The following is a 26,257-nucleotide window of genomic DNA, read 5'->3' as shown; positions in this document are numbered from 1 at the left end:
CAAATAAGCAAAACTGGGAAGGGACAAGAAATGTCTGCCAGAAGCCAGCAGCCAAACACCTCTGAGTCACCCTCTTATTCCCAGAGACCATCCCTCCTCAGGAGTCTGTCTTCACTGTTAATCTGGACATTGCAACACAGCAGCAATGATGATAAAATATGTTGACTCACTCACATCCCAAGTCACACCATACTGCAGACACTCACCGTCCGCCTCCCCACCCCACGGTCCGCATGGTGTCGGAGTCGGTGTGTCACATAGCACAAGCTACTCTGTGAAACCTAGCACATGTTATTTTGATTCTCTAAAACCACAGCAGCCCTCAAGATAAACACGAACGCCCTGCTATCTCCCGGACAAGGTCTGAGCACAGTGGCTGAGCTGAGGCTAAGGCTCACGCTAGGGGTTGTGACATGGCCCGGTTTGCGTCTCACTCAGTTCCTGGGCTGGTCACTGAGGGGAAACAGGCTAGGTGAAAGTGTCAGGGGCATGATCGGGGCTGAATCAGACTGGGTTTGCCCGAGGGGAAGCCCCTTACCAGAAACTTCCTTAGATCCTTGTAATTAGTGATGATCCCGTTGTGGATGACAACAAATTCTGCAAGGAGAAGAGGAATGAGCGCTCAAAATGAACTGCGAGGAAGTTCAAGCTGGATGCTACAGGAGTGAAGACTGGAAACTCTTCCCCGAGACGGGTGGTAATCGGGTTCCATTTGCAGGGCTTAAGACTGATGTTTACCGTGACTTGGGCTTACCTGTCAGTGATGAGCACCCAGCCCCTGACCGTGCATAGAACTCTGCCACTGGATATTAAAAAGGCTTCCAGCTTCCACAATTATTTATGTCAAATGAAGGATTAATCTCTCGTTATCCACAAATATTTCCAGACATTCCCAACCGTCTTTAGTTCTTTCTCCTTTTTAAATAAATCATTTTATTTTGTGCGTATGGGTATTTTTCCTGCGTGCCTATCTGTGGACCACATGCATGCCTGGGGCCTCTGGAAGCCAAAAGAGAACATCAGATGCCCTGGAACTAGAATCAGCCAGTTCTGAGCAGCTATGCAGGTGCTGGGAATTGAACCTGGGTCCTCTGGAAGAGTGGCTGCTGCTCTTGCTCTGAGCTGCCGACTCATCTCTCCTGCACTAAGCTTTAGTTCTTAAAGGGGAGTCACAAATTGGAAGTTTATAGATGGTGTGTGTGTGTGTGTGTGTGTGTGTGTGTGTGTGTGTGTGTGTGTGTTGGGAGTGCATGTGTACAGGCCATGACATATGTGTGAAAATTGGGGACAACCATCTGGAGTTGGTTCTCCCTCCCACCCTTATGTATGTTCCAGGGCTTGAACTTGGCTCATCGGAATTTCACAGTGGGAGCTTTTGCAAGCTGACGCATCTGGCAGGCCCCTCTACCTTAGTTTTTTGAGCCAGGGGCCTTCACAGAACCTAGAGTTCATTGACTTGGCTGGCCTGCCTGGCCAGTGAGCTTGAGGGATCCTCAAGGCTCTGTCTCCCAGCCCTGGGATTACAAGCATGTGCAGCAGCACCCAACATAGGTGCTGGGATGCAGTCCCAGTCCTTGGGCTTGTATGTCAGGCTCTTTGCCACCTGAGCCAACTCTGCAGCCCTTTGTAAAAATCCCGTTTCCTTTGCTCTGATGTCTCCTTGGAAGCAGCAGGCATCCTTAGATTGGGTCTGTACTAATAGACTCTATTATTCTCCTTTCTTTCCTTCTTTTTATTCCACATCTATCATGACATTGTTTCTTTATATTATTTTCTTAAGCCTATCACATTTTCTTTTATCTTAATTAAGTCTTACCCGTTTCTTACAGTCCATATTTTCTTTGTGAAAACAATTTCTCTTGCCTTTTGTAGGGTCAGCAGTTAAACCTATAGCCCGCTAAGCTCTAATGGGCTATAAAGGAGGCATCCTAGGCAAGACTGTGTCACTCCCTCATACTATTTAGTAGCTATGTGTAAAGAAGCTCTTAAAGGCACATCGATCATCCCTGTTGGGTTGGTTGAGACATTTGATGAGTCTTCACAGGCTGCTAATGGTATTTTTCTACTGGTTATCCTGAATCGAAGCAGCAGTTTCCAACAGATGCGGTTATGGGTGGGTCCTACTGGCATTTCCTTGCTGTGGGGGACACAATCAGAATCACAGAGTAGTCTTAAGTGGGGGGCTTCTGATGGGGCTTGCCTTGTCACTACGCAGGGCTTATGGCCTTGGTGATATCTTCTCAGCCAATAGCTGCTGTCCTGAAGACCAGCTTCAACATCTTAGTGGCATTTGGCTAGGTACTCAGCGCTGTGGGGTTTGCCATTTTCTCCTAGCTTGGGTGTCTGCCCCAGCTCTGAGATGTTCTATGGTTCAGAATATGGGCCAGACTCAAGAATCTCCAGCAAGAAAATTTACACAGACCATGTAGACATACACGCTTTCTCTAGCCCATGCTGCCCAGCTGTCTTCCGCTTTTCTAAAGATGTCCTCCCTTCCAAATAGGGCTGGTGAACCCCTTCAAAGTGTTTCAGGGGAAGAAGCCACATAGTTATGGGGTAAGGATACTCGTTCTTCTTGCCTGCGTCTACACAGTGGACCAGCAGTACAGACTTGCCAGTCTTTCTCCCAGCAGAAGGCAGCTAAAGGGTCATTTAAAAGGATGGGCACCATCTTGGGGGAATGGACCTGTGACTGGGCCAGGACAAGGAGGCTGAGAGAGCAGAGGAGCTCCAAACCCTCCAAAGGCTGCCATGAGCAGTCCCCATGTCTGCTTCAGAGCCTTGGCCTACTGCTCATCATTAGTACTCTAAGGTATGGTGAACTCAATGTTTCCATAGCTTCTGGTTTTAAAGGGTGTCAGAGGCCAGGGCTTGTATGTATCATTTTCAAGCTTAAAAAATGCTAAGTAAGTCAAGTCAAGGCTACTGGGAGGAGCTCTTAGGCTGTTGGCTGCAGCTCTGCCCCTCCAAACCTTAAACTCTCGGCTGCTGAGCCCTTCATCTGGGATGCAGGACTTGGAGAGGAACCTAGGCATTAACCATGGTCAGCAGTGACATCTGCCTCCCAGAACCACTCTTTGTGGGAGAGGAAGATGAACTCTGCTGCATGGAAAAGGTGCTCTGTGTGCTCTTTATGGTCCTGGCATGCTAGAATATTTTGCTTGTCTCCTACTGTCTGCTATGGGTTGAGTGTAGCCTTCAAAAGCACAGTTCATGACGCTGGATTCTCAGAGTGGTGACTGACAAGTGCTAGGACCTCTAGGAGATGAAGTGTACTGGGAGGTTATTGGAGATGTGCTTCTGGAAGACGCTAATGAGAGTTTCCATGGGATCCTGAGATGTTACTGATGCACTTCCTGATCATGAACTTTCTGCCCCTAGAACTACGACCTAAATAACTCTTTCTTTGTAAACTACTCAGCTTCAAGTATTTTGTTACAGTGATGGAAAATGAACTAATGCACTGCTATCCTCCACTCTTGGAATGAATTCCAAAGAGCCAGTAGCCCTTATGGTAAAATGCAATCATTTCCTGTGCACACCTAGGTCAACAGCACCCAGGGGATCAGGTGTTGGACCAACTGGGCCTCGCCATGTGGCCCACCAGGGAGATGCTTAGATTGTATCAGGAGGACTGGGCAGAAGGAAAAGTTCAGCTTGAGGTAGGCATGGGAGGCACTCTGGCCAGGATCATCTCTGACAGGTCATTCAGGGAGAGGTAGAACATCCTGAACAGGCTCTACTTACCATTGTCTTTGTCTGAACGCTGCGGGTGACTGTTGACAGCATTGGGAACCCCATGGGTGGCCCAGCGTGTGTGGGCAATGCCGAAGTGTGTCTCAAACTCCACCTTCAAGTCCATGCTATCTTGCTCTAAACAGAAAGAAAAGCAGTTGCTGTGTTGGTGTGTGTTGTACATGTATGTTTGTGTGCATATGTGTTTACATGCATGTGTCCATGTGGGGTATGCATGCATGGTTTCATATGTATGCATGTGTGTGAAGGCTCAAGGTTGATGGTGGGTGTTTTTGCTGTTCATTGGCTGCCTTATTCATTGAGGCATGGTCTTGTGTTAAACTCAGAGCTCATCTACAGTGACCAGTCTGGCTAGTCAGTTTGCTTGGTGGATCCTCTGTCTCTGCCTTTTGACAGCTGGAATTAATGTCACGCCAGCCTGACATTTACAGAAGTGCTGGGAATTGAACTCTGGCTCTCAGGCTTGTGTGGCAAACAAAGCCATCTCCCCAGATACTGTCTGTGCTTTTAAAAACAAGCATTGGATACACTAGCAAGATTTTGCTGAAAGGACCCAGATATAGCTGTCTCTTCTGAGACTATTCCGGGGCCTAGCAAACACAGAAGTGGATGCTCACAGTCAGCTATTGGATGGATCACAGGGCCCTCAATGGAGGAGCTAGAGAAAGTACCCAAGGAGCTAAAGGGATCTGCAACCCTATAGGTGGAACAACATTATGAACTAACCAGTACCCCGGAGCTCTTGACTCTAGCTGCATATGTATCAAAAGATGGCCTAGTCGGCCATCACTGGAAAGAGAAGCCCATTGGACATGCAAACTTTATATGCCCCAGTACAGGGGAATGCCAGGGCCAAAAAGTGTGAGTGGGTGGGTAGGAGAGTGGGGGGGAGGGTATGGGGGACTTTTGGGATAGCATTGGAAATGTAAATGAGGAAAATACCTAATAAAAAATATTAAAAAAAAAACAAGCATTAGTAGCCAGGTGGAAGTGGCACACACACGTATTTAATTCCAGCTCTGGGAAAACAGAGACAGGTAGGTTTCTGAGTTCAAGGCCAGCCTGGTCTATAGTGAGTTCTAGGACAGCCAGAGCTTCACAGAGAAACCCTGTCTCAGGAGGGAAAAAGAAAGCATTGGCAGGCCACCACTATGGCAAGGTGGTTCCATTTTAATAGACACCATCTTTAATGGCCCATCTCTAATGTCAGTCACACACATGGCAGCCCAGGGATCCACTGCATCTGGGTACTATCAATGTTAAGTTTTACTTAGTGTTTATCAGTAACTGAACCCCTTTCCCCCTTTTGAGACGGATTATTGCTACGTGGTCCTGGAACTCACTACATAAACCAAACTGGCCTCAAACTGGCAGCAATATTCCTGTCTCAGCCTCCCAAGTGCTGGGATTCTAGGCTTGGGCCACTATACCTCACCCTTATTTCCTAATCAAAATAAGTTGACTTAGGAAAGAAAAATGCTGTATCTCTAATATAAATAGAAAAGCAATGTTGTATGCCAGAATGATTAAAATAAAGACATAACTATTAAAATAGTTTTTCATGTACACGTGTAACTGCTTAAAATAAAACCTCCTACATTTCATGAGACAGTCTTACAACTCGGCCCTAACACCTTATAATCATCCAGATATAGATGCATTACCACTTTTTCAGTCTTGAATGCTGTTGGCAATCATGTATTTTCAAGGGCCTATGTGCCAGCCATCACTCTGACACAGACTATTTCCTACTTACTGTAAAGTCCTTCATTTTCTACTTACTGTAAAGTTCTTCATCCAGAGCCTTTACTTTCCCCCTTTTCTTCACAAGATGGATGTGTCTTTCTTTGACTTCGTGGTTATTCCCGTCAATGGCCACACCTAGTTTACAGAGAACACTGAGTTCTGATCCCTGAACCAGCATGACCCACAGAAATACTGAAAAAGAGCCCCGGATCTTCAATTCCCTTCAATTCCCTTCAGTTTTACTACCCCAGACCAGCAACCACTGTTCACACCGCCATCACTGGAGAGCAATTCTTACTTTAGAACTATAAAATTGAGAACATAAACATTATTTTTCATGTTGAATTTTTGTCACCAAAAGGTGCAATTTGCTATCTTTGTCTGAGGCTTCACATCCATGACCAACCAAGAGATAGATGATCAAAAGTCTTGAAAAATAACATAGGGGCTAAGGCGATAGATCAGTTGGACCTGAGTTCAATCTCCAGAATACACATTAATAATAATAATAATAATAATAATAATAATAATAATAATAATAAAGCCAGGCACGGTTCTGCATGCTTGTAATTCCAAGGTTGCAGAGGTAGAGACAGTTGGGTCCCGGGAACCCACAGGCCATTTGCCAATCTACCAGTTCCAAGTCAATGAAAAACATTCTCTCAAAAAATTAAATGGACCTCTGGCCTCCATGCACACATGAATATGTGCCGTCACAGATACACAGGTGTACTCAAACACATGTATACTCTCCAACAAATAAATTTCACCTGTACTGAACACGGGCAGATTTTTTTCTTGTTGTTATCTCAGAGACAAAGCATTGTAAGAAATACTCACATCACATTTACATTGCATTAGGTATAAATAAATAATCTAAGGATGATAAAATGTATCTATCTGTGAGGAGATGCAAGTAGATCAGATGCAAATGTTGTACAATTTTATAGAAGGGGCTAGAGCATCCCAGGGCGTTGGTATCTTGGTCACCCTTACCGGTAACTGAATATCCCTCTTAGGATTACGGCCACAAGGCATGGTTTGTTGCAGTAGGTGCATTTGGGGAAATCCATTATCATATCTCTTTGACATGATCGGAAGAGAACAATCTAGTTTTCAGAATATTTACTTTGAAAGACAAACCCCTAAAGTATCAGTTTCAAAGTAACAGAGATTTGTGCGCGGGGACCAAGGGGCTTGGCTGCCAGGGATGGGCTGCCACATCTGCTGCAATGGGCAAGAGACTATTCAAAGGCACTTAGCCTGCTGTGCTCTCCCCATTGTAACCTCCTCCTCGCTGCCTTCTCCCTCCATTTGCATGCCTGTAAACCCTTTCTGGATTTGCCTTCCATTAAGAAATTGCAAGGACAGGTCACCTAGCTAGCTCCTTGGCTCTGCAAGCTACTTCACTAAACGTTTTTGCCAGTGGAGGAGAGAACCCTGACACTCCCATCCCAGGAGGACTGGGAAGTGAATTAGAAAGATCTTTTTAGGAGAGGCTTTGGAAAGTAGAAACACTAAGAATAATGAGAGAAGACTTGCAAACCCACAGGGCTGAGGATGTGACACCGAGCAGTGTGTAGAAGGCCCTGGATTCAATCGTATTGTTTTCAAGACAGGGTGTGTAGCCCTGTTTGACCTGGAACTGGCTCTGTAAATCTTGAACTAGGAGATCCTCCTGTCTGCTTCCAGAGGCGTGTAACACCATCTCCTCCTCCCCCACCCCCACTCCATCCAGCAAAACTAGCTCAAACTTTAACATCCTAACTAGCTACATGTTACAAAATTGCAAGGTGATGGTTAGGAGTAAATCTATTTACAAAAACTCCCTCCATTCTCACACCAGATGGCATCAAGGCACAACAGCAACTAGGGACTGCTGGAGGGGACTTTATTGAGGTATGTTGGGCAGGCTGAAAGCTACATATATATTTAATGTATCCAACTTACTGGTCTTAGAGATAGGGAACTAACAGTGGAAATACCCGAAAATCCAAGCCCTCAACTTCTCCTTCACCCAAGTTCCCTATGGACCCCTTCCCTCCATGAATACTACTGTGTGCGTGCACATTTAAAACGTGTATTGTTAACTGTCCACTCTGAGCTGCCCTGGGATCTTATAGGACTTGTTCATCTTGCACAATTGAAACTTTGTGCCTTTGGTTAATGTTGATGAAGCTGTACCTGATATAGATTTTGTTAGAGTTTTCTTTCTAACCCTTGTGTTTTCTTTTCTACAGTTAAAAAAAAAACAATGTTTTCTCGATTTTTCTACAGTTTTGAAACTTCTTTGATGAGTGTGATGGTTTGTATATCCTTGGACCAGGGAGTGGCACCATCTGAAGGTGTGGCCTTGTTGGAATAGGTGTGACCTGGTTGGAATGGGTGTGTCACTGTGGGTGTGGGTATAAGATCCTCACCCTAGTTGCCTGGAAGTCAGTCTTCCACTACTGCTTGTGGACGTTGTACATCGTGGTGCGCACTAGGCTCCGCACCACGATGTACAACGTCCACAAGCAGCCTAAGTAACACACCCAAGTGAGGGATGTGTTGTCTCCAGAATCCAAATAGCCCCACTAAACGTTGTGCTTCTTTCTTGGTTGTAGGAGGGGCCAGGTGCAATAACTTATCTTTCACCTTCGAAGGAATATCTCTGGAACACAGCTTCTTTGTGCTCCCAGAAAACAATTTCCAGAAGATTTCACCTCAACGAAGCTGGTCTCTTCTTAATCACCGCTAATTCCTTAGCTCCAGCTAACCAGCATCAATTTTCCCAGTAGTTCCTTCCATTCTTAACTCTAGAGCCAGAGGCACATGGCTGAAGCTGCCGAGTTCTGCTGCTTACAGCAACTAGAACATGATCCCCTTGTATTATTACATTATCACTAGCTTTNTGTTTTCTAAATCCTTCACTGCCTAAGCTTGGCTATCCTGGTTCTTGCTCTGTAGATTGAGCTTGAATGTAGAGATCAGCATGCTTGTCTCATGGGATTAAAGGTGTGTACCACCATGCCTGGATCTAATTTAGCTGGGTAGGATCTTGCCCCAAGGTCCCACTCCCTTAATCTTTATCTCCTAGAACACAAGATTTTGCTCCATTTCACTTCCTGGTACTCCTTTAATACTCATATATTTTATATTTTTCCTTTCTAAGCTTGCTATGCTTGTTCAAACTTTTCTTCATAAGACTTAACCAGAGAACAAAGTCTCTGCTGGGCTTTTTTGAAACTTCTTTTGTCAATGCAATTAATCCAAGTCTCTTCACCTTAGCCTCAGGCAAACTTTTCAGACAAGGGCAAAAAGTAGCCACATTCTTCACCAAAATACCACAAAACCAGTCCTTATGCCACATTCTGAAATTCTTCTCCTTTGAAATCTCTTGGGCCAGGTCAACACAGTTCAAATCACTCCCAGCAACAAAATCTTCCATATTCCTACTAGGATGACCCATTAAGCCCCATTTAAAGCATTCCACTGCTTTCCAAATCCAAAGTCCCAAAATCCACATTCTTTCAAATAAAAGCATGGTCAGGCCTATCACAGCAATACCCCACTCCTGGTACCAACTTCTGTATTAGTTAGGGTTTTACTGCTGTGAACAGACACTATGACCAAGGCAAGTCTTATAAAAAAAACAACATTTAATTGGGGCTGGCTTACAGGTTCAGAGGTTCAGTCCATTATCATCAAGGTGGGAGCATGGCAGTATCCAGGCAGGCATGGTGCAGGAGGAGCTGAGAGTTCTATGTCTTCATCCAAAGGCTGCTAGTGGAAGACTGACTTCCAGGCAACTAGGGTGAGGATCTTATACCCACACCCACAGTGACACACCCATTCCAACCAGGTCACACCTATTCCAACAAGGCCACACCTTCAGATGGTGCCACTCCCTGGTCCAAGGATATACAAACCATCACAATGAGCAAGCGTGGATTTTGTTCTATGATTAAAGGCAGCTGTAGAGAGATGAAATGGGAAAGAAAGAGGCCTGATCTGACCTTCTGCAGGACCATGTTAATTCATGGCAAGGAGGAACTTATGTCAGTGTACAGATGCCCAACTGCCTACAGAAGATGGGAAGTGGCACTTTAAAGAGGCAAAAATGACTTCCATAGTCCGCAAGGGAAGCTGGGAATCATAGTCCTTCAGCAGGAAATGATCAGTTATATCAATAAAAGAATGTTAAAAAGTGTCAGGGAAGTGCCCAGGCTGTAAAAGAACCCTCTACAAAGAATATGAGAGAAGCATCCATCATGGGGTGGCTCAGAGACTCACCTGCAGAGTCATAGCCCCGGTACTCCAGCCGCTGCAGGCCCCTGATAAGGGTTTCGAAAATCTCTTTCCTCGTCTTGGGAACTCTGTAATTCATGTAGGCAAAGATTCCTGCCCAAAGAAAAATTAAATGTCATCTTAAGGAAAAACCAATGTCCTATCCAGAAATGTAACAACAAAAAACAAAACAAAAAAATCCCCAACAATAACAGAACCCACCACCAGACAAAGTCTCAGCCCCCAGACTGCTTGCAGAGGAAAAGCTGGCTATCCCTCTAATCCTCTAGAAGAGTTGTGTTCTGTCAGCCCTTCTCTCTGCGGCAAAAGCTCACTCGAACCCTGTGTCACAACCCTTGACCTTACTGTTTCACAGCAGAGGATTTCTCTGCCAACGAATGAGAAACCAACAAACCTGAGCAATGTATTTAAACCTTTGCAAAGCTGGGTGCCACCAATAGAAACTAGGAAGACAAACGAAGGGTGTGCTCAGCAGTACAAAGAACAATCTTTAGTGCCCTGGTTGCAGGTCCTTCCTCCTCTTTCCTCATTGGCTGAGGCTCATACCCTCAGGAAGGTATGAGTTTGCATGTCATCTGTCATTCATGTCTGTCTGCTTCTTGGAAAAGGCCAGACATGGATTTATCTCTCTGCCCAATCTGATCTGATGGGGACATCATCTCAATTAGTATCCCCTCTTCCCAAATGATTCATCGTATGTCAAGTTGACAAAAAAAAAAAAAAAAAAAAAAGGCCAGGGCTTCGTGCATTCCAGGCAAGCACTCTGCTGATCTCCTGCTCCAAAGATTTAATGTAAAAGTCGTCTTTTACAAGAGCCAGAATAGATCCATCTCTTGTTAAAGTAGGCTAGCAAGCCAAGATGACTCAGTTTGGCTTTATTTTATTTGATGTATTTGTTTCACTTGTGCCTTTTCTCCATGATGGAAAGATGAAGGAAAGACCCTACTTTAGGTCTTTTTTAGGGATCACCCATCCCAGCAGCCACATCACGTCACATACAACAATTTGCTTCTGCTAACTCCAGCTCCAAGGGGATCTGATTCCGCCTTCTGGTCTCCAGGGAAACTACACTCATGTGCATATGCACATAGAGGCACAGGCACACAGAGGCAAAGGTAGGCGCATACACACAGAATTTGAAAACACACGTGCCGTGTGTTTTCTAAGCAGTCTCACATGATTTTCTTTTTAAAGTGGCCAAGGATGGTTTTGACACTTGGCCATTTTTGTTCTCCTTGTTGAGTTCAGGGTGGGGGAAAGCTCGAGGCTGAGGATAAGGGGTTTACATGTAGTCTGGGTCCCTCGCTAGCAGCTCAGACTTTCTGTCCCACGCTTCAAACAAAAACACATCTGGCTCTTGGGTGTATTTTTTGTTACATTACTTATTTTTTTAAAGATAGTTTTCTTTCAGCATCAAAATGAAAATTTCAATAGCTTTCTTGAGATATTAATGTACTAAATTATCACATTTAAAAAAATACATGATCTCCGAGCAGTGATGGCTCACACCTTTAATCCCAGCACTTGGGAGGCAGAGGCAGGCAGATTTCTGAGTTCGAGGCCAGCCTGGTCTACAGAGTGAGTTCCAGGACAGGCGGGGCTACACAGAAACACCCTGTCTCGAAAAACAACAAACAAGAAGTCCATTTCCAAGGTTTTTAGTCTTATTTGGACTGTACAGTCACTGCCGCAGTCTATGCTTGAGCCTTTGCTCATACTAACTTCTCAGTGAACAATGAGAAAGTTCCCTGGGTTGGATGGCTACAATTCCAGTCAATAGAGGAGCATGAAATTACCTGGGATCGTCATATAAGAGGAAGCCACTCAGTAAGTCTTCCCTATCTGAAAATTTGAATTCTGAGGTTTTAGATACCATCTTCCAGCCTTGACCTAAAAGTAATAACTAGAAATGTTTTGACCAATAAGTAATTCATACGTTTGAAATCGTGCACTGCTCTAACATGAGGAAATAGGCTCACAGCCAGCATGTGCACCATCCCATTGTTCAGAGATCCATGCTCTATAACTACCCATCCACCTAGAAGCTGTCTGCATTATCAGAATGAGATCAGAGGATCTCAGTACCAGAGCAGCTACAGAGCAGCACAGGCTCAGGTGATGACTGGTGTTCCAGTGTTGCAGTTGAGGTTAACTAATGTCTGTCTTATTTAAAAATGGCCCCAAGGACAAGAGCGGTAATGGCAGCAAATGATAGTCCCGAGAGGTGCTCTTACATCCTTCCTTTTAAATGAAACTGTGATAGGTCTTTATCGAATAAAAGGAGAAAAATCATAGGTGGAGATTGCGAAGATGGATGATAAAAAGGAATCTTCTATCTGGGAAACTGTGAAGAAGGAAAAAGGAATGTTTGCCTCTTTTGTTGTCACTTCAGACGATGCATTTACAGTCACAGGGCTGGTAAGAGTTTAGCTAATAGGCAAGACACAGCTTCAGGTGTGTGTGTGGGGGGAGCATGCAGAAGCTAGAACAGGACCTGGATATCTTCTTCTATTGCTCTCTATATTAATTGCATTGAGACAGGGATTCTGGAAGCTCACCATATAGCTAGGCTGGCAAGCCAGAGAGCTCTCAGGATCCATCTGTCCCCACTTCTCAGGGCTGGGGTCATGGGCACATACACAGACATACCCCCAGCTTGAAGACTCAAACTCAGGTCCTCATGCCTACTAAGCCATCTTCTCAGCCCCTGGAGTGATGAGATTAAAGGCATGTGTACCCATGCCCAGCTCTGAAAATATTTTAAACAGAAGGGTGTGTTACAGGGGTTATAATTAATGTAATCTAAATAATTGATATATTCTAAGGAAATTATCTTCGGGGACCTAACATGTACAATGAATGTTCACCAGTAAAAATGTTTAGATCATATAAAATGCAATCCATCAAGTATTTGTCTGTATCAGTTTTGATTGATTGATTTTTCTTCCTGTCACAGGTCTTATTTTTCCACATGCTACTTAGCTAATACTGGGTGGAATACAAGATATTATGAATTCTGATATATTAGGTCCTGGCTATTTTTTAAATATCTATACATATTCTCTAATTCTGAAAAAAAAAGTTTAAAAAAAAACTTGAAATCTGGATTCTTTGGGGCAAGAAGCCTCTGGGTTCAGCTCTCCCATCCTTGCCTGAAAATTCTCTTCTTCCAGCCACATTGCACTTCTGATCATGCATCTAGCTCACATGTCTTTGCATGGCATTGAAGATCCACAACAGCTTGGAAGAAGAGGTATATTAGAACCCCCTGCTTATATACTAAAATGTCCTTTTCCTTGGGACCACCAGCTGTGTTGACACCCAGCCAGGAGTTGGGCAGGCAGTTGAAACAGGTTGGGAGCTGACGGCTGTGGAGCGAGCTGCCAAGGAGAGTTCGCGAGGTCTTTGCCCAAGAAACATAAACCTCATTTTCATCATGAAATATCTACTGAGTGACTTCTTTCATTAACAAAGTGCCACCCCTCTCCCTGCACAGCTAACTTTCCTGGCCACTTGGGTTTGCACAAAACTGAACTGAAATACATAAACTAGAATAGATACTGCTAACTGTCAATCACATTGCTTTTTTAAAAAAAAATCATAAGACAGAGCTGCTTTCCCAGGAATTTCTCAAGTCAAAATTCCCCTCTTGGAATCCACTATCCTATCTGCAAAAGAAAGCGACGATGAAATGCAGTTTTTAAACACAGATCAGTCTGACAGGGAGTATTTAAATTCATGCAACCTCTCTGCGAGGCATTTTGCTGTTTGCCTGAAGTGAAAAGCGAGCTCGCACCGTGGTTAAGAGCTATTGCAGTTCTAGAAACACACCCAACAGACACCTTCGCAGACGTGCATGTGTACTCATAAAAGGTTAGCAGCTCAGGCTGGTCTGGGACCCCCACAGACTAGAGACAGCCTGGTGTTTGGCTGGAGCTGAGTAAAGACAGCTGCAAGTGCACAGAGCAAGCAGACATGGGCAGACAGAGCCTCTCCACAGAGAACAGGACAGGGCTTTCAGTAATCAAATCTCCAGGATGTGTAAAAGGAAAAGAGCAGTTTTTAGAACACGAACAAATCATGCAGGGAGTAAAGGGAAGCTGTGCAGAGAGGTCTTCCCTCGATGTCTGTAATGGGTTCAGAGAATGGGTTCAGATATCCCTGGAATACCACCACAACTCAGAAGTGCTCAAGACCCTGTTGGATAAAAGGGTGGAATCACACGTGACCTGTCCACATGTCCCTATACTGTCCCTTGCTTTCCTCTCTCCCATCCCTCTCACAGGGCCACAAGCACTCCACCACTGAGCTACAGTCCCAACCCTAGAAAATATCTAGTATGACAATCTCTAAGGCTAGCAAGATGGTTCCGCTTGTAAAGGTGCTGGCCACCAAGCCTGATGACCTGAGTTTGGTCCTTGGAGCTCACGTGGTGAAAGAAGAGAACTGACCTCCACACGAGGCACACCATGGCACAAACGTGTCTGTATGCATACACATACAATGCACACAAAATAAATAAAACAAGTGTAAGTGTAAGTTAAACATAAAAAAGAAAAAATCTCCTGTGTCATCATCATAAAGGGGACATTCTGGCCAAGGACTGACAAGCTTGAACTGTTTGGGAAGCCACAGTCCTGGTTAATCCTGATATCCTGTGGGAACAGTTATGCCCGTAAGGAGGGCTGAGTCTCTCAAGGGGAGATCCAGTGACAGAGACAACTGGGGTTTCTGGCCAAACCCCTGCTCAACTCTCAGATGCTACTTTGGGTTGTCCCAAGCCTTCCCTTGAGTCACCCATGTCACATGCCCTTCCTTTGAGGTCTCAGTTGCCAGTGTCCCATCCCCTTCCTGCCTCTCTACCTCCTGAGCTGAGCCAGTCTGACTTACTGGCTCTCGGGCTGTGGTTACCTGGAAGAACAGTAGCCACAGGAGAGTTAGGAAAGACGGAGACACATCTCCCACCAGATCCACAAAAGAACAGGCTTAGGGTCATGCCATCCTCGCCCTGTCATTTACTGGCTCTGTGACAGCAAGAAACCCAGAAGATGAAGTCTGAAGCCCACAGCCAGGGCCAGATGCCCACCCCTGATCCCATCCCAGTCCTGGGCTTCTATGTGGCCTTGACGAGTCAGTGAACCTTGGTAACCTGATTATATCCGTGAAACAGCGGTGATGGCAGTGTCTACTTAACAGAGTAGTTACAACAGTTCAGAACGTCTTCCCCACACAGCACTGCCTGTCACATAGCCACGGTGCTCTCACACCAAGGATGCCATTGATGCAAATGTGTGCATGCCTACCATCCACGACCAGTCCTTAAGAAGTGACTGTCAAAGTCAGGATAACGGAAATACTACCATTTCACTTTTTTTTCTTGACCCTCTCTTCCTGGGAAAATGATGGTTAAGCCAAATGTGGGATCTGGCTGTGATTTGGGCCAAGTTTAATTCAGCCCATAAACATATCTCTGCCCACCGGGCCTTGTCACTGTTATACATCAGTGAGATGTACGGATTAGCCTTACAGAGTGGGACAAAGGAGGTCAGAGGTGTAGGGGTCCCAGAGCTGTGACTTTAAGGCAGAGGGACTAAGGGCTGAGAGGGTGGACATGCTTCCTCTTAGCCTGTGGGAGAGTGGGGGGCAGTCCTCATCTCGCAGGCTGACTCTTTACAAAAGCGGCATGTATTCATTCTGGATCAGCTGGCAGGGTCCCCCCGAGATTTACTGAGTTCTTTAGCTCCCACCTTAGAGGCTACAAAACTAATCATTTCCTATATTAGCTTCCTGCCCTCTTGTTTGACTGCCTACTACATATAGTCTTCATAAGAGCAAGGACCACATCTACATTGTCTTATCTGTTACAGCATCCCGACCACATAAGGCGTACGTCAGGTACACAATAAACAGCTGTTGGATGAATGCATGCACGAATAAAGAAGCGAACAGAGATAACCAAAGGTAAGCGGCCTCGGAACTGAGCCTGACACAGCCACATGCCACACTCAGCCAGGCAGAGCTAGGTCTGCTTATTAGAACTCATCTCCCCTCTGCACAGGCTTAGGAAATCACTCAGGGACTCAGGCTCCACAGAAGTCATGCCGACAGGTTCAGAGTTCATGAGTTCAGTCTCCAAGTGACAGATAATGACAGTGATCAGGTCAGGGAATCGACTCCCTCTGAATACCTGGCCAGCACTGAACACTTAAAATCTACCTGGGGTAAGAGCGGGCTAGGTAAGGCAGCACAAGGAGACACGGAGCACAAGGTAGGAAGGCACAGAGAAGGGGACAGCCAGCATGGAGGGAATCCTGCTCTGTGAAAAACTGCTGAATTCAAATGCTCTACCACAGGGCTGGAGAAATGGCTCAGTGGTTAAGGGTGCATACTGTTCTTTGGAATGTCTCAAGCTCAGTTCCCATGAGTGCCAACATCAGTCCAAGAGGTGTGTGTAGGTGTGCTGTGATTGCCCCTGGTGGCTTCCAAGAACCAGCTGGGTGCTCTCTTTTCCCAATTACTCATTCAGGGACTTCCCGTGACCCTCTCCTGAAACTGTCTATGGTGAGAGTACGTATACAATGGAAGCTAACAAACCAGGAGCTCACGAGATGGCTACAGTGGGTAAGACTGAGTACTGCACTAGTAGAGAACCAAGTTCCATTCCCAACACCCATGGTCAGGTGGTTCTCAACTGCCTGAAACTCCAGCTCCCAGAGTCTGTCTATGTTTTCAGCAACTCCAATTCTCAAAAGACATTGCTTCCTTCTGAAGCTACAAACTGAAATGACACAAGAAAGAAATGTGTTGTGGATGATTTGATTTTGTCAGAAGTCTTCTGATCCCCCTGGATGGACACTAAGCAATTGACACAGAAGACCTGCTCTCCAGCTGAGATAAAAGGCAATTCCTCTTTATACAGTGGGCAATTCTCCCCCAAAGGCTGCAACAGACAAGCAGACTCTGTGTGTGTGCATGCACACATGCATGTGTGCAATTCTGGACAAATCTGGAGAAATAAAACCCATGGCTGCTTCTCCTAGAGACCTAATAAACAGGCAGTGTGTACCATGTGAAGGGCAAGAGATGCTGTGAATGCCTACTATATGGCCCAGCAACTAACTATTAAATAAATGAGGAAGTCTATTTGGTCCAACTAGGTATGTGGCACTATGTCCATGAAGCTGGAGGTATTCAAATAATCTTTCACTCGCCTTCTGACAGAGATGGGTCTAGTCTGAGAGTGCTAGGACCAGGGTGCTTGGGTGTATGGGGGTTCAGGAAGCCTGTTTATGAATCTCTGAATTGGGCCCTCAAGGGCAAGACTTGAGCAGCTAGGATTCTAAATATTTGAAAAGAATCTGTAGAGGTTGCTTTATGTGAGGAAAGTCTGTACAGATGAGAACAAAGGGGCTCAAACTGTTCCAGATAATCCGAGAACCTCCAAAGAATCATCGCAAATGTCCTTTAAAGAAGGGGAGCCTGGCTATGGAAGAGGAAGGGGTCATGTGACCACGAGAATGGCGTTATGCTGTGCCCCTAGCCAGGCATGACTGTGAGCTCCTCTCTCTGCAGAGCTCACACTTAAACCTGGAGGCCCTACCGCAGGCCTCTCTCATTCCTCTTGCCTATTATCTCTCTGTCCCTCTTTGCGGTCCCAAACTTCTGGGAGTCAACAGGTAGCTCTGTGATGTTTCAGTGAGTGAGACATCCAGGAGAGAGCCGGTGTCCATCACCTAAAAGACCACCAGAATGCTCCTCAGAAATACGGACTCAAGGTTGCTCATCTTTGAATCCTTTTTAAGATTAAAGAAAAATTTATATGAGCTCTCCTAATTTTGAAATCTGATAACTAAAAAAATATTTAAGCCCTGTGCTTAACAAAGTGTTGAACAAAAAGCTGTCTGTCTGCCTGGTTCAGCCTGGTACTGCCAGGGTGTAGCCTATGTCTGAGGTATCTTTTGTGTAGCAGCATTTGCCAGCTGATCTTGCTGGAGAGTGACTGGCTTACAGAATGGCCATTTTCTTCACCTGTCCTTTCTTAGAAGTAATGGGTGGCACAGCCACATGCCCTTTAGAACCTCAGAGCATAGAAAACATAGAACCTCAGAGCATAGAAAACACAGAACCTCTCCACAGGCAATCATTTGCGATTTTATGAAGAAGAAAAGCAGGAAGGAAAGGAAGACCACAAAGGGGGCGGGAAGAAAGAACAGAGTAACCTTCCTACTGGCAGGAAGTCAACAGAATGCAGGGAACTCTGATGTCAATAAAGCTGCACCGTGGGCACTTGTGAGGGTTGGCTTAATAGTGGCTCTTTCTAGAATCACCTGGGAAGCGAGTCTCAATGAAGGTGGATTTAAGTTGGCCTGTGGGCATGCTTGTAGTAGATATTTTGACTTGTATTAGTTTAGATAGAAAGGCTCACCTTAAATATAGATGGGACCATTTTGTGGGCAGTGTGCTAGGTTGAATGGAAGAAGGCAGGTCGCTAGGGAAGGCGGATTGCTAAGTGTTGCATGCTTTCACTCCTGTTCTCTGCTCTCACCTGGACTTTATCTGGGTCCCTCACATTCCTGTAACCTGGATTCCCACACAATGATGGACTGTAACTTGGGACAAGTCCTTTCTCTCTTAAGTTGCTTCTGCCAGGATGTTTTCTCTCAGCAACAGGAAAGGAAGCTAAGACAACATTTAAGGGTCAGCTTAATTCTTGCTGCACTAAAGCACATCTGTTCTCTTTGAGGGTTGGTTCCTGTTGGGCCCAGCTTTCTGTGGATGGAGACATCATTGGATGGTCATATCGTATCAGTTTACCATCCCATAAGGCCTTTGGTCTTGATCCCTGAAACATGAGAGCCTGCTTTGAATGAAAGCAGCAGACATGACCCAGGAAATTGAAATGACCTTAAGGTTCCTATTCAAACAGGCCTCAGTTTCCCCCAAATGTAGAGTGAAACTGATTCAATATTTGTTGTACCCTTGTGCCAAAAACACGATCATTATAATTTTTTTTCTGTAAAAGTCACTAAATTGCAAGTGAAAACAACCATAAAAGAAAAGCCAGTATCCGGTGCAGAACACATACTGAGCATGAAGTCCAAGAGCACCCAGACCAGTATGCTCACAATTCCAGGCAGCTGGCTGGGTCAGACATCAGCAAGGACGGACGGCTTCAAAAAAAAAAAAACCCTGAAGTTTGAGGAGTTAACCTCGCCTAGCTCATCTGGCTCCTTTGATTCTGGTTCTGAATAGGCACACAGCTGGGCCAAGACTTCTACTGCATCCTAGACATTCTTTGGTGACCTCGAAGCACTTCTCATACTCAGTCACAAATCAATACCAAAGTCTAGAAAGGAGACGGGTTGGTTATAACCCAAACCCCATCTCTTCCAAAGGGTAGGAGGAGACAGTTCTCCAAGAGCTTGGAAAGACACAAAAGAAAGGCAGACGCCAGGAGGAAGCAGGGTGGGAAGCTGAGGTGGTTGATGATGGAGATGCAGGGCCATCTGAGAGGTTCAGCAAGGAAAGCCAGAAGAGTTCAAGTAGTTTCAGGTCTCTTGCTAAAAGTCTGGTTCTAAGGCCACCGGTGGCTAAAGATCTACAAGAACTCAAACAGGACGGGGGCTTTTGAATCTGACAAAACTTATACATTTGTTTCATTTCAGTGTCCAGAAACGCCTGAAGCAACCTTACACACACGTTGCCAAAGGATGCCCAGGAGTCCTAAGATTCTGTCTGAGGATCCAGGATTTTAAACTGACCCCGGCTCTCTCTGGATGAGGCTGCGTCCCCAAGGTTCCTGCCCAATCCTTGCTCTGTGGTTCCTTTCTCCTGGTCTCCTGGCTCATGAAACAAGGCCTGTACAGACCTTGGCTTTGGACTCACCCACTGGCACACCCCACCCCACAAGCCTTCAGCAAAGTCAGAGAGGCGCCTTTCATGGCTTCAAAAGTTCCACCAGGTTCTCCAGCCGCAGGGGGCTGGAGTGGGTAACTGAATCCTACTCAAGGCAGGGGGAAAAAAAATCGCACAGTGACCTTTTGTCCCAGAAGTTCCCGGCTTTCCCCGGCCAGCCAGCCAGCGGAGGCGGCCCAGCCAGCCAGGAGGGTAAGGAATTGCAGATGTGCGCCCAGGGCGGCCGCCTCCCTTCTGCTCTCAAAACCCGGCTGGACACCTCGGCGTCGCTCCGGGCTGCGCAGCTATCCGGTCCAGGGCTCCCGCTCCTAGCTTTGGGCCAAGGCTCCGGGGAAGTCACTATCTATCCTGTCGCCAAGAGCTCGTTCCAGCAAAGCTTTACCACAGTTCCCACCCTTCTAGGGACAGGAGATTCTTTTTGAGTCGCAAGCAAGAAGGGCAAACCCTTCTGAGCGCACCAGGAGCTGTTTGGGACGCCCCGGGGTGGGCTGCTGACACCGCACAGGTGAGGTCTCCTGTCCTCGGTGGGCGCGGCAAAATGGGACTCGGGACCACCACTCCGCGCCCGGAATGATTGAGGTTGCTTGTGGCGGCCTTTGTGGGCCAAGTGAAGGAAGCACCCTCTTGGTGGAGACACCTCTATGTTGCGGGGCTCCTTTTCTGGGACCTGCCTCGTTGCCCCTGCTCTGTGAGGTCCTGGCTTGGTTACTCTTACACGGAGTTTAGACGCCCTCCTCCCCACGCCCCCATGTCCCCGAGACGTCACTCTGGGTCCGCGCGCGGGGAAGGAAGGCCTGGCTAATGAAAGCCCCACAATCGCCGCCCCTAGCAGGTCGTCTGTGCCTGGCTCCTCTGGCCTAAGCTCTGAGGTAGAAGGCCGCTGTGCACTCACCGCACATGGTGGCTCCGATCGCTCCAGACGCTCAGACGACTCGCTGCGCCTCGCGCTCCCTGGCTCAGGCTCCCGCCGCTCGGTCTCCTGCCCTTATAGCCAGCCAGTAGCCCTCCGAGAGGGGTGGGGCTGGGGCGGGGCCTCCTGCCGCCTGCTTGCTCCTTATTGGCTCCTGGTTGTCGTGACAACAGCGGGGCCCCCAAGACTCAGGGTAAGGGGTGAGGGGCGGCTCCCAAGCTCCAGTCTCTACTGTAAGGGGAGGGAGGAAGCCCAATCGGTGGTAAACACCTTGAGTTGGACTTTTGAGTCAGTCATATTAGGCGTGAAACTTTAGCAAGGGGGACAGATCGCTCTGTGCCTCAGTTTCTTCATTTGTAAAATGTGATAATAATAAAATGTACCTCTCAGATCCTCCTGAGGTTAAGGCCAGACAGACTGTGTAGACACAGAGTACAACCAATCTGTCTCTCTCTGTCTCCCTCTCTTTCTCTCTGCCTCTCTCTCTCTCTCTCTCTCTCTCTCTCTCTCTCTCTCTCTCTCTCTCTCTCTCTCTCTCTCACACACACACACACACACACACACACACACACTGGACTCCTATTCTTGCAACATGCCCCACTCACTATTCCAAACTTCTTTCAGAGCAAGAAAAAGTAGCACACACTAGGCTTGTGAACTTCTTCCAAGCCTGCCAGGAGCAAACTGGGCTTGGCTGAAAAAGGGAGAAAATTGAAGCTCCTTATTAAGATATAAGATATTGACCAAGATGTGCCAGAGCCCGGACCTGAGAGCTGCAGGGGGTAGGGATCCCCCAGATCTAAAGGAAAGCTGGGCCGCCCCGGAAACCGACCCGTAATGGAGATGCGCTGGCAGACCCGTCTGGCAAGCCGTGAGCCTGCATCCAAGCCAGGGGCTCCACCGCCCCACAGTGACCTGGAGCCTTGGTTCGACACTGCGATGGATGAGTCACGAGGCTGGCTTCCCCCCCCCCCACCCCCGCCCTATTTCCCGGCTTTCTCCTCCTCTCCTCTCTGTTCTCCAGCCCCCTCATCTCCTGAGGAAAGACCTGGCCCAATATTTGCTCACTTTGAAGCCATCTGTGTGTGCATGGTTTAACTTAAAAAAATAAATAAATTGTTGAAATCGAAATCTATGGTATTCCCCAATTATAGTTTTTAAAGAGAAAAACTAGCGTAAGTTTTGTGTTTGGCGTTTTTTTTTTTTCTCTTAGCTTTGCAGCTCCCTGGGAATGGAGGTGTTGTGCCCACTGAGGAGTTTGAAATTCGATGGTACTGACAAGGTTGGGCTGAATCATCTGATGCTTAAAGCTGACTCAGGAGCAGCACTGCTGCTTCACCTCAGCTACGCAAGGTGACACTCATTCATTCATTTACCCATTCATCATTCATTCCCAAATCTGCACTTCACATCTCTCCGGGTGATAGGAACTTAATGAATAAGGACAGAGCCAGCCTCCTGGCTCTTACAAAACAATGGGTGGGGCAGACACTAAGCTGGTGGTCACATAGGAAATTGAACATCCGACATCTCTGTAGAGAAGGCCCTGGGCTAGGCAGAACTCCACAGAAAGGGACAAGAAACAGACCTTCTACTGGCACCAAGACACCAGGATCCCTGTGTCCTTGCATAGTGCACATCTGTCCTCCACTCTTATTGTAATTTTGTGTCTCCATATGAAAAGTGGCAGGGGTGACTGCTATGACCCAGTGGAGGCATCCTCTGCTTTTGGGACCAGTAGGTCTGGGAGCCTTTGGAAGAGTCATAGCCACTGGACTCACCTGGCTCTAGGATTGGTCAGGGATTTTATGTGGCCATGCTCAACAACCTCCTGCATTTGGAGACATAGAGGAAACAGAAAAGAACAGATTCTCTTGGTACAGCTAATAGTTTGGGGAGTTCATGATCACATTTGGGATGAGATAGAGGGTGTCTAAGAGTGGAACAAGCCAGAGCAAATTGGATCCTTAGATGGACAAAGTTACACATTTCCAGAGCCCTGACTGTTCATGGATTTTTCAGAATCACAGCTCTGTGGTTTAAACATGTCCCCAAAGCAAGTGCTGTGTGATACAATTTTCAATGATCTACAGTTACCAGGCAGGACCTCTGAAAATCGATTGGGCTACGAGGGCTGCACCTCCACCAACAAATTAATGCTAATTAAAAGAATGCACGGACCTTTGAGTATAGCCTCTCACATCCCCTAGTTCGAGGGTATCTTCCTTTAGGATAATATGACAGGAAGATCCATGCCAGATACCACCCCTCACTTACCGACTTCCTAGCCTCTAAAAACCACAAGCCTATAACGATTTATTACTTAGGAATCACCTAGCCTATGACGTTCTGTGATAGAAAACTTAATAAATTCCTATCTTTACTTGACTACCCACTGAAGTCGCTTCTGTCATGTGAGACTAAGTACAGCCCTGACACCTTCAACTCTGACCAGAGAGAGGTTCGGTGGAATGCTCAGGTAGGGAGCGACAGCCCTAGTCCATTAGGTCCTTGTTGGAGGTAACTTTCTTGTCCTCATCCTAGTCAGGGACCTGCTCCAATGTATTCAAGAAATCCCCAAAGAGTCAAACCATAGATGAGGAGTTAGCTGTGGGAGTTCAGGTCTGGACCCTTTTAGAGGACAGACGCAGTGGAAAGAGCATCGGAACCTCTCTCAGCATGGCTTTAGAGGAGGGTGAGCCTGTTTACCCATAGGCAGAACCCTGCCTACCCATTCAGAGCAGGCTGCTGTACCTGGCCTGGGGGCCCCGGATGTCTGGTACTAACATGCTGTCTATGGGTGATTCTAGCACCACTTTTCAGGGACACTTTGACCCCACTGGCCAAGAAGGTGAGGCATGTATTGGCTTCTTCACCTATACACATGTCTCAACCCTCTCTGTAGTTGGGAGATTTACTCTCTGCTCCTCTCTGGTCCATGGTCATTCTATCTGAATAGCCCAGTGAAGCTCCATAGCTGTCCTCCTGACATGGTATGTGAATCTGCCATCTCCCAGGCACAGGCTCTGCTCATCTGCCTTCCCTGGGATGTTATTGCTGCAGTCTGACCATGGTGCCCAATTTGTCCATGACATAGCAACTCTTTGGGGCCCCTGGATTTTCACCATTTAGCACGTTATCATAAGGGACTTCACTGCCAAGTTTCTCTCAGCCTCAGCTCTGTGAGTTGGGCTATCGACAGGGCAATCTGAGATATGTCTTCTCCTTAATATCCTTTTAATCCTTCTAATACAGAAACACCACGTGAATCCGGTTGTCTAGACACCTAGCCCAACCCAGCATAGGGCTTCCTGGATTTAAGCAGAACTCCTCAGGAGTTCAGGGTGACGGATACGGAGATTTGCAGCTGAAAACCTCTTGTTAGATAAAGAGGTATGGGGTGTGTATATAGGGAGATTCAAGGGAGACCTGTGAGTAAGGTTCAAGGCAGGTAACAGGTAGGATCCTAGGTGTATAGGCCAAGTCCCATGTGTGGAGACTTGGATGGAGTTCTCTACCTCAGGTCATCTACCTAGCCTCAGCTAGATATGAGGGGGAAGCATCAAGGAATAGAAACTTGGGTATAGCACAGGAGGCCTGTCATATAACCTCTCCTTCTGCAGGGCTGTATAATGGCTTAAATAGGAGATTTCCCTACAGACCTATGTGTTTAATGTTTGGTCTCTGGCTATCAATACTGTTTGGGGAGGTTCTGGAAACTTTAGAAGTGGAACCTTGTCTTCTTTCTATTCTGCTTCTTGGCTTCTAAAATGTAAGCTGCTTTGCTCCACAACATCTTTCCCACTGTGGATTGAAATTAAAATGTCTTCTCTTATGCTGCTTCACTCAGTCAATATGTTACAGCAATAGGAAGTCTCATCAACATAGAAAACTGGTATCTGGGAGGTGGAGCTGTTCCTGTGGCATTACCACATGGTTTGGAAGAGTTTAGAACTGGTTTTCAGGAAGAGTAAAAAAAAAAGTTCAGTGAAACCCTAGGATGCCAAAAGCAGAGCTTGATGGGATATTCTGATGGGTGCTCAGAATACCAGAGTGATGAGAGTGATAGGGACAGAGAAGACAGTACTCATAAGGCTTCAGGTGGAAGTGAGGATTCTACTGGAAACTGGATAAGAGGCCCCTCACCCATGTCCTGAGACTTTGTGGGAAGGAGAGTTTAAAGGCTAATCGGTTGTAAAATTTCATGACCACTCAAGCTGTGGCACGGCTACTGCTGGCTGCTTTCAGACAGGTTTACAGTGCACATTAGGAGCAAAGTGCAGAGCAGAAAGTTGAAAGCAAGCAAACCAACAAACCAAGAAAACCTGCAGCTTAGTCAGAACAGCAGCATAAAGTTGGGACTATGCAAGACATCATTTCTGAAAAGATTAACATTAATAAAAGCTGATTGCTTTGCATTGGGACAACAGAAGGTGGCCAACAGAGTGTCTCAGGAATTAGCCAGACCTCATTTAGTGCAGGCTCATTTGAAGACTTTCGCTTGAGCAGGATGGGCCTTGGCATTCTCAGATCACACAGGGATGTCCACAAAGTTGTTTCCCTGGGCTTCATTTCACTGTGTACATCTGCCTGGGCATTCAAAGGCTGTGGTAGTCATGGTCCAAAACTCTCTACTTAAGCTAATGGCTGGCCTTCTTTTGTAGGTGTTTAGAATCCCGGAGTTATCAGATCACAGAGGCTTCCACACCAATTTCAAAGAAAGCCCAAGAGGCCAGGATTTGTGTGGCAGGGTCAAGATGCCTACAGGTCTCCCTGAGAAGACAGTGCATAAAGCTGTGAAGGTGAAACCTAAGCGTCCACAGAGACTCCAGGAAGGGGAAGATGTCAGAAGTATAGAATATCTATCTGCAGAGGTAAGCTGCAGAAACTAGTGGGGCCAGCCCAAGAGAGAGACCATGGGGATTAAAAATGATTATGAGCCCAGAGTCCATTGGTGCCCATATCATACTAGCATGTACTCTACATGGTCTATAGAATTCAATATTCACCCTGCTAGGCTAGTCTGATATCCTTGTTGTTTTCCTATTTCTTCTCCTGTAGTGGAAATACCCATCCAAGATATAAGGGCACAGAATAAACATAACTTTTCTTATTTTGTAGGGACTCACAACTAAGAGTTTTCCTTACGCCTCAGAAAAGACTTTAGTCCCTAACACTAGGAAAATATTAGAACTCTGTTATGGTGGTTTGAATGAGAATGGCCCTCATTGACTTATATGTTTGACACTGAGTCCCCAGGTGGCAGAATTGTTTGGGAAAGATTCGGAGGTAGAGTCTTGTTGGAGGAAGTGTGTCACTGGGGCCAGTTTTGAGGTCTCAGAAGCCTCCCTCCACCCTCAGTGTGCCTGCTCCTTTATGCTTGTATTTTGAGGTGTGAGCTCTCTGCTTCTCAATACTGCCCAAGTCTTTTCTTCTGCCACCATGGACTCTAACCCTCTAGAACAGTGAACTCTTTCAACAACTTTCTTTTATAAGTAAGTTTCCTTGGTCACAGTGTTTTTACCACAGCAATAGAAAAGTCACTGATGAGTCTGAAAAGACTTTTGAGTTACTAAGACTCTTTAGGATACACTATATGCATTTCACATCATGATATGGTAATGAGTTTTTGGAGGCTAA

The 26,257-nt window shown here is 46.3% G+C and overlaps 1 protein-coding gene across 2 annotated transcripts in view; it reads right to left on the bottom strand.

The window, feature by feature from the left end:
• Gfpt2 (glutamine-fructose-6-phosphate transaminase 2) overlaps window positions 1-20,694 on the bottom strand; it is a 48,186-nt gene extending 27,492 nt beyond the window's left edge. For both annotated transcript variants that reach the window (XM_021176431.2, XM_029483006.1), the window contains exons 1-5: window positions 20,600-20,694; window positions 9,778-9,885; window positions 5,539-5,637; window positions 3,748-3,873; window positions 539-597 (exon numbers count right to left, since the gene is read on the bottom strand). In XM_021176431.2, coding sequence (XP_021032090.1) covers window positions 539-597; window positions 3,748-3,873; window positions 5,539-5,637; window positions 9,778-9,885; window positions 20,600-20,606 — 399 coding nt within the window. In that variant the 5' untranslated portion in view covers window positions 20,607-20,694. The remainder of the gene's footprint in view (window positions 1-538; window positions 598-3,747; window positions 3,874-5,538; window positions 5,638-9,777; window positions 9,886-20,599) is intronic.
• Between the last annotated feature and the right edge of the window lie 5,563 nt (window positions 20,695-26,257).

Source organism: Mus caroli, chromosome 11 (genome assembly GCF_900094665.2).
Source record: "Mus caroli chromosome 11, CAROLI_EIJ_v1.1, whole genome shotgun sequence".
NCBI lineage: Eukaryota > Metazoa > Chordata > Mammalia > Rodentia > Muridae > Mus > Mus caroli.
Note: the sequence above shows the minus strand (reverse complement) of the source record. Positions and strands in the feature narration are given on the sequence as shown.